The sequence below is a fragment of the Rousettus aegyptiacus genome, unplaced genomic scaffold, assembly GCF_014176215.1.
Source record: "Rousettus aegyptiacus isolate mRouAeg1 unplaced genomic scaffold, mRouAeg1.p scaffold_m13_p_13, whole genome shotgun sequence".
In the NCBI taxonomy this organism is placed as follows: domain Eukaryota; kingdom Metazoa; phylum Chordata; class Mammalia; order Chiroptera; family Pteropodidae; genus Rousettus; species Rousettus aegyptiacus.
The window spans coordinates 28651763-28660325 of NW_023416288.1; the positions used below are offsets into that span (position 1 = coordinate 28651763).

At 32.9% G+C, this 8563-nt stretch overlaps 1 protein-coding gene across 1 annotated transcript; it reads right to left on the reverse strand.

The window, feature by feature from the left end:
• Positions 1 to 3304: 3304 nt before the first annotated feature.
• Positions 3305 to 4368, reverse strand: PRPS1L1 (phosphoribosyl pyrophosphate synthetase 1 like 1). The gene has a single exon (XM_016139449.2). It carries the CDS (start codon positions 4305 to 4307, stop codon positions 3351 to 3353), a length of 957 nt encoding a protein of 318 aa, XP_015994935.1. The 5' UTR covers positions 4308 to 4368; the 3' UTR covers positions 3305 to 3350.
• Between the last annotated feature and the right edge of the window lie 4195 nt (positions 4369 to 8563).

Consider the following 8563-nt stretch of genomic DNA (forward strand, 5'->3'; position numbering starts at 1 on the left):
CAGGATATCAGGAAAGCATCTCCATGGAGATTTTGTAATAGTGATTCTCCTATAGCATTGATTCAGTTATGCTCCTTTTTTTCCGGTAACACAGTCTCTCCATTAAATAGGGTATGTGTTTACTAAATTCTCGTAAGTATTCATGGTTCTGTTTCAGGAATCTAAATTCTGCAATATTAATTTCTGTGTCCATTCTTGCATCATGCAGATTTTAATTATTGCAGCCTTAGAATGTTTTAACATATTGTAGTACAAAAACATTTTCAAAAAGAGCTCAAATATTTTTGATCACTTACTTTTCCAGATGAATTTTAAGAAAAGGTTGATGAGTTCTCTATTTAAAAAATTATATGGCAGTTTCCACTGGGCTTAGACTAACTAGGTGATTTGAGGAAACTCTCATATTCTTTTTCTCCAGATTCATAATATATTTATTCAGGTAGATTTTGTATCTTTTAGTAAATTTTTTCACACAAGTCTTACAGTTTTGCAGTTCATTACTGGTTATTTTGTGGATTTTATTGCTCAAGTTGTGGAAATTTTTTTTCAATTATATTTTTAAATTATGTTTTATTGGTACTTAGAAAAGCAATTATTTTATCTTATGTGTAGTCATTATACTGACCTCTCATAGAAATAGGTAGTTTTTCTTTTGATGGTTGGGTTATTTTTTTAACAATCATGACATTTGCAAATAATGACAGTTTTGCTTCTTCCCTCACCCCTCCCACCCGGCCCCCAGTATCACTCTCATCTTTTTCTTGCCTTACTCCACTGGCTTAGAAATTTGTCTGATTTTAATGAACTTGTTTTCAATGTTTCATCATTAGGTATATTTTTGTCTCTAGTAAATTTTATCAGGTCAAGCAAACTTCATTCTATTCCTGTTTTACAGTTATATTTTTTAACAATATTGTCAAAATGATTGTAGAAAAATCTATCTTACTGTACATGGTTTATATAAATTCTTTTTTAAAAATATATGAAGACTTTTTGTGACCCATTATATGTTTAATATTTATAAACATTTTTATTCATCTTAAGAAAAGGTGAATTGTTTAATTTCCACATATGGTTATTAAATTGTGATAATAGTTATTTAAATTCTATAACATCTTGATTATTTGATCTGTGAAAGAACTGTGTTAAAATTTCCCTCTATTATGTAGATTTTATATTTTCCCTTATCTTCTCACTGTTTTTTCTGTTTATATTTCAATGTTGAGTTAGCTGCATGAAGATTCAGGATGGTATCTTATTGGGTGGGAGTGTTAATCAACAAAACACTTCGCTTTTCTGACTGTAAGTAATCACTCCTAATTTCTCTTTGTCAGCATTTACTTGTTATATTTTTCATTATCCCTTTATATCCAAATATTTTAGATGTGTTTCCTGTAAACAGCATATCATTAGCTATTTTTGCTACTGAATGTAATAATCTGTATTTATAAGACTAACAACATATTGACTTTAGTTGTGATAATATATTTTTGGTATTTTTTATTTAATGTTTTCTTTCTCATTTATTTTCTGTCACCAGTTGGGTCTGTTTAGTTTTGCCTATGCCATATTTTTCTTTCTGTATAGGACTTTGGAAATAATTTATCTCATCCTTTTCTTCTCTTGTTTGTCCTCGAATTTTATAGAATACATTTAAACTAAGGGTTTTTTTTTTCTATAATGTCAATTACAAGTGTCAGTAACCTTCCTCCCAAATTAGATAAAATCCTTAAAATACTTAGATTAACCTTAACCTCTCCTAACCTCCCATGTTTTGTAGATATCTGGAATTTTATTTACAGATTTTTAAATAATTTGCTTTATAGTGTGGTTCAATTTTTGTGTGAATTATCTTATTTACTGTGATCTTTACAATAACTCTACAAAAAATTATGTTTCTATCAGTTTCACTTCTCTCTTTGCTCACATTTTCTTTTTCCCACATATTCTTTCTGGTTATATATATTTTAATTTTCAGTATCCCCAAGTAGTACTTTCAGAAAACATTCATGGTGATAAAATTTCTGAGTCTTTTAATATATAAAAATGCCTTAATTTTGCCCTCTAAATGATCATTTGGCTGAGCACAAAAATCTAGGTTAAAAATAATCCTTTAGAACTGCAAAAACATTGTTCTATTTTGCTTATTGCCTGGGAGATCAAATGAGAAGTTTATAGCAATCTGAATATTGTTGCTTTAAAATTATCTTGTTTGTGTTTTATCTTTTAGAAGCTTTTTAGGGCCTGTGTACAATTTTTCCCAAATTTTACATGACATGTCTACATGTGGGGCCTGTTTTTCCCCCCACACACACGCGGACATCTTATCGCTTTCCCCTACTAGAAACAATTTTTAAATATAAATCTGAGGTCATCTGAGAGGCTAACTGAATACAAGGAAAGAAGGTTAAAATTCTTAATCAGAAGGCATGACACCAATCACCTAAAATCTGTTCCCATGGAGGTAGTAGCTAAGATTAAGCTACAGCAAAAACCATCTAATGCAAATGTTGGAGATTATATAGCAGGAAGTGAGTTTGAGTTCAAAAGACTGGCACACTGATTATGAGCCCAACAAGATATCTGGCCAGGAAACTGTCAGATGGTTGGAGATAGAGCTAAATCAAAAGAAATAGGTATAACAGGGAATATAGTCCAAGGTATATCATCTCCAAATAGATGGTGATAGATTTGTTTTTGTCCTCTCAAGCAGTATTTGCTGCACTTTGTAGCCTCCTCTCATGTTCCTAACCAATAATTGTTCAAGCTAAAAGCTGCTGCTCCAGCCTTGCAAGGGGCTCAGCAACCAGGAGAACCAGGTTTGGGGTCGCTCAGGGCTCTTAATGCAATTTAGTGTAGGTCTTGGTGAATTTGTGACAAATGTGGGGAGGAATGGAAGCAGGAGAATGTAAGGGGTTCAGAGAATGGAGGGGGTGGTGATGGTGGATTGAGTTGTCTGCATTGCTAGTTCTGAACAAAGTAAAAAACCTGAAGCATTCATATGTAAAGTAATCTAAGCTTCCCCAATCACTTCCAAACACAGCTACACAACACCCTCACAGTCTGAAATCTGCAGCTGGACTGTAGTCCAAGCTGCAAAGCTCACAAAATCATCAAAGAAGCCAAAATGAGAAAACTCAGATAGGAAATCTCAATAATTATTCTCAATCTGTTTTTCTGCAATTTAAGATGAACTTTAATAGACCTGATGCGGATGTAGAAAGCCACAATGGAGCAAGCTGGGTCTTCTGGTGAACTTTTCATCAAATACCAAGAGAAAACAATGTGCAGGTCATATTTTTATTTTATCTTATTCTATTTTAAAATAGAATAACTCCAAAGTTATTCTATTATAAAGGGACATGGCTGAATAGGTAGGAAACAGATTCACCATTGTGAGTTCTCCTGATGGCTTCTGCAAGAATCATGGAGATATCGATCACTTGTATTTTTGAGCAACGTTTCATGTTATCCTCCTGAGGTATGGTATTGGTAACTACTATTGCTTCAACGCATGCACTGTTGATGTGAGTAATGGCTGGACCAGAAAAGATTCCATGAGTCAAGAGCGCATAAACTCTGGTGGCTCCAGCTGAGAGAAGTTTGTCAGCTGCAAGGCAGATTGTACCACAAGTGTCAGCCATATCATCCACAAGGATAGCCACACGGTCCTTCACATCTCCCACTAGCACCATGCGGTCCACTTCATTGGCCTTCTTCCGTTCTTTGTGAATCAAGGCAAAGTCCACATTCAACCAGTCTGCAATGGAGGTCACCCTCTTGGCTCCACCAGCATCCGGTGAGACAATAGTGCAATTCCTCCATTCAGAGATATTCTCCTTTATCCATTTCAGGACAGCTGGCTCTGCATACAAATTGTCTACTGGGATATCAAAAAAGCCCTGAATTTGAGAAGCATGTAGGTCCATGGTGATGATATGATCCGCGCCTGCTATAGACAGCATATTTGCAACAAGCTTAGCAGAGATTGGAGCCCGGCTCTTATCCTTCTTATCCTGCCGGGCATAAGGGAAGCATGGGATGACTGCGGTAACCCGGCTGGCTGAAGCAATCTTGCAGGCGTTAATCATGATCAAAAGCTCCATTAGATTGTCGTTGATTTCTCCACAACCACTCTGCACTATGTAGACGTCCTCTCCGCGCACGCTCTCGCCAATTTCCACGCTTGTCTCCTGGTTGCTGAATTTCTTAGTCATCACCTTGCTTAGCTCCAGGCCCAGGCGGTCAGCAATTTTCTGGGATAAGTCCTGATGGGAGCTGCCGCTGAAGATTTTGATATTTGGCATTTTAGTCACCTACCCTAGGCACTCTTGGTCCAGCAATCAACGCTGTCAACGACGTTGGAACGGAAGTCAGATGAGACTCTAACGGCTTCCGGTGGTCGTTACTGGCGGTTTCGGTCTTTCAGGTGTACACAGCTCTAAATTGCCCCTGGTTTTTAAGAAAAAAAAAAAAAATCCTGCTTGACACCCACTTCACAGTTTTAAACTAAATAATCAAGTCTTTCTTCAGTTTATGGATTTTCCCCCCTACTAGTTGCTGTATTTATTTTCTAAGACTTCATAAATAAATTTGAATACATAAAAGTATAAAACTTCAACAACGCAAAAATCTTAAGTTTAAAAGAAAAGTTATACAGACTGGAGAAAGTATCTAGATATATTTTAGGCGACATTCTTCCAATTAAGTGAGAAAAAAAATAAATTTAGAAGTTTGAAAATGGTATAGATAGGCAATTACAAGAAAAAAATAAGTAGTAATACACATGAAAAATTATAGTAATCAAGATAATACTAATGTCACACATCAGATAAGTGAAATTATAAGACAAAGAACTCCTTTTTTAATAGAATGTGTAAATATGTAGATTTTTCAAGGGAAATTTTGCACATAACCTTTGATTCAATGTGTCTACTTTCAGGAATTTACTTAAAATATTCACAAGCACCTCAAAACTATATTTATAATGAAATTCGGTGTATTAATTTATTCAGTCAGTATTTCTTGAGATGTTCTGTGTGTTGTGTTGTAGCACTTACCAGGGTATAAGATGGTGACAATTTATCTTTAAATGCAAATCATTTTAACTATATTTTAATGAAAAATTTCATATAATTGCAATATTATATTTCCATTTTTTATGCCTGGAATACCAATAATTATGTTTGTAAAGAGACTAAAAATATTATGAACTTTTAGTTCTTTTGTGACCCACAAAAAAATAAATAGAAACTACTCTTATGCTTTTTAGAATAAAAAAAAATTAAAGACCAAATAAAAGGTGGCAAATAGTAAATAATAAACTCTCTAAAATTGCTTATAAAATCAAAAATCTGGAAACTAACAAATGTCAATTGGTGAGCAAATTATCAAATAATGTATATACAGAGGCAGCCATAAGAGACTGATTATGTGTAGTCATATGGAATTGTCTCCAAGATATTTTTAAATGTAAAAACTCAGTCACAAAAATATGCATAGTATGACATTATGGTTATAAAATTAAATAATGGTAAAAGCATCAAATCATTATGGAATTTCTTTTTATTATGATTATTTTTGGAGAGGGGAGTACGTTGGTTGAAAGTTGGGAATGAAGGAGGACTTTCATATTTTATTGCCATTAGTATTTGAACTTTTATTACTTTCATAATAAAAAAAAGACAGTCTCTCTCTCTCTCTCTCTCTCTCTCTCTCTCTATATATATATATATATATATATATATATATATATATGATAATAGTGTTTGTTAGAAAATTTTAAGCACAGTTTCCAAAGTACATTGGTGGTAATGGGGCAAGTAGTGAAAGGGACCATAGATACCAGGAAATTCAGCAATAAACTGTCATAAAAATAATGGAAGTATTAGATATAGAGGGTACATTTTATTCTGATAATTGTGTGACTGACATTTGTTTCCACAATATTTTGATTTAGCTTAAAACCAAATCATCACTTTTTTATATTTTGAAATTATTAAATAATTTTTAAATATATTTTCTCTCCTGACTTTTGAGCTTCCCCACTGGGTTGGGCGTATAAATAGGATAGGCTCAGGAATAGGATGAGGTATGAGGTAGGCAACAGAAATGGTAAGATTTGGCAATGCCTGTGAAAGAAATGTTTTATATAGTGAAATGTGTTATTATTATAAAGCTATTTAAATAGTTATGTCAAAAAGGTTACATTAAAATTTCCTGCTGCTGATCCAATCACATCTCTCTCCAACATCAACAGGCTCATGTCTCTTCATTTCAGGTTCTTTATGGTTGACAGTGTCTGCCAGCTCATTTTGGTTCATAAGCCTTCATTTATGTTATTTCCTATCATAAAATCAACAGGCCCACCTATACCATATAATTCCCATCCTCATCTAGACTACATACAGTGATTTCTGAAGAAAATTCTGTGGCTTAATTTAGCAGCACTAAAAAGTACTTGCAGCTTCAATTAAAATGATTTTTCTCCTAGTGTTCTCAATGTGTCACACAGTTTTCAGTTGTTAAAGAAAAACAAAACAGATTTTTAAATAGACTTAATATACCTAAATAGGACTGAATGCTAATGTAAACATTAAAAATCCATAGTTGGTTGCATCTCCCTTGAGGTGTTAAGTAGGAGAAATTTTTGTCTTGCTGCTATTTTTGCTCCAAGGTTTGGCTGTTGCAATACCTCATAGTTTCAGGGATTTGTTTAGGATCATAAAATCTTAAAGATAGTAACGACCTTAGAGACTACCCAATCTAACCACCCAATTCACAGACAGGGAACCGAAGCCCAGAGAAATGAAGTGACTAGCTTGGGATCTAACAGCTAATTGGAGGCTGACTGTGGACTACAATGTGGAATTCCTGAATTTTCAAGTAGGACTTTTCACACCATACCATTTCTGGGCCTTTTCTATCAGGTTTATCGGAATGAAGGAAAAATCAAAAAGTTGTGCAGAAACTTTTACATTAAAAATTTTACTCATTAATCAAAAAAACTCTGATAAAGAGCAAAACCCCAAGCCTGAAACTGGAAAATTCTTTTACTTTAAAAACCTATTTCTGGAAAGAAATGAACCATTTGTAGTGTCATGGAAATATTTTTATTACTCTGACAGTTCTGTTACATGGATCTATTGTCAAGGGGATTTAACTCCTGTTTACTTTAGTCTCTGTAGGTTGAGAGAGAAACATCTACCTTCATTGACTGTTTCTGATGAGAGTTACAGGTAGGAAGGGTGCCTACTAAATAACACATTCTCTCTATTTAAGACATTGTTTCTTAATAAATTACTCTGAAAGTAGAAATTGTGGTATAGACAAAATACCTTATCTTTCTCCTTCTCAAGGCAAGCATATATAAATGTCATTTCTACAGATCTGTGAGAATTATATTTTATAGGTCTTTTGAGTCAATACCCAGAATATATATATATTACCTTGATAATAGTTTCTCGCTTTACTGATTATTCTTTTACCCTTCACAATTCAAACATTAATAATTCAAAGAGAACCTTGATACAATTTGATAAGCTAAGGAGAAAAGACATTCAGTCAATTCTTTCAGAAAGTGGGGAAAAATGGTTGTTGTATTTTAAGTAAAATAAATGCTTTCACTAAACATTCTTGTAGTTGACAAAATGCTAGATGTTTAGGTAGCAATTATAGTTCTTTGATAAACTGTCAAATCTTGTCACAACACATGTTACAAACAAGGACAGATTTAGATGTCCTTTATGACAGCTTTGTGTAGGTTGAGAATGGTTGGCAGTTAATTTCAAACAAGGAACATATTTTTCTTTCCAGCAGTTATCTGCTTGTTTATTAGGAAGATTTTCTTTGTGCCTTTAATCTTGCTCATTCCACTCATAGTTCCAGATCATTATTTTAACATTACCTTCCCTCATTTATTGTTCATAATAATCACCTACAATACTTCAAGAAAACTGTTTCCCACAGAGCTTTACATTGATAGAAGTGTTTTAAAGTTTGTTTTATGATTGTTTACAGTTAAAGTTGACTACTGTGTGTGTTTACTGAGCTTTTTGCTGGAAACTTGTCATTTTATACAATAGATGTGAAGATAGTGATTAGGTAAATAAAGCTGAGAGAAGCAAGTAGGAGAAAGAAAATTCTGTGATTTAGAAATGTGCTTTAATTCTGAGTATTATGTTAGACTCATGAGGGTATTTTTGAAATACACTTTGGAATTTTTTTAAAAAATTGCCTGTGAACTTAAAAACCTTAGTATGAAATAATAATCTTAGAATAACAATATGTGCTGAATAATATATCATATGACAGATGAATCAATAAGTCAGGATTAAATAAATACTAAATTTATAACTAGTTTTATAAATTTATAACTATTAATAGATTGTATAAGTAAATCGCAAATAAGAAAACATCACTTTAATATTTACATAAAATATTTTAAAATACTTTAAAACAGTTTTGATAATGCATCTTTCCTTTCTCGTGTAGAATATTAGTTTCATGAAATTAATGAAAAGATACTCATATTAATTAGATTTTGACAAAACACAAGCTTCAT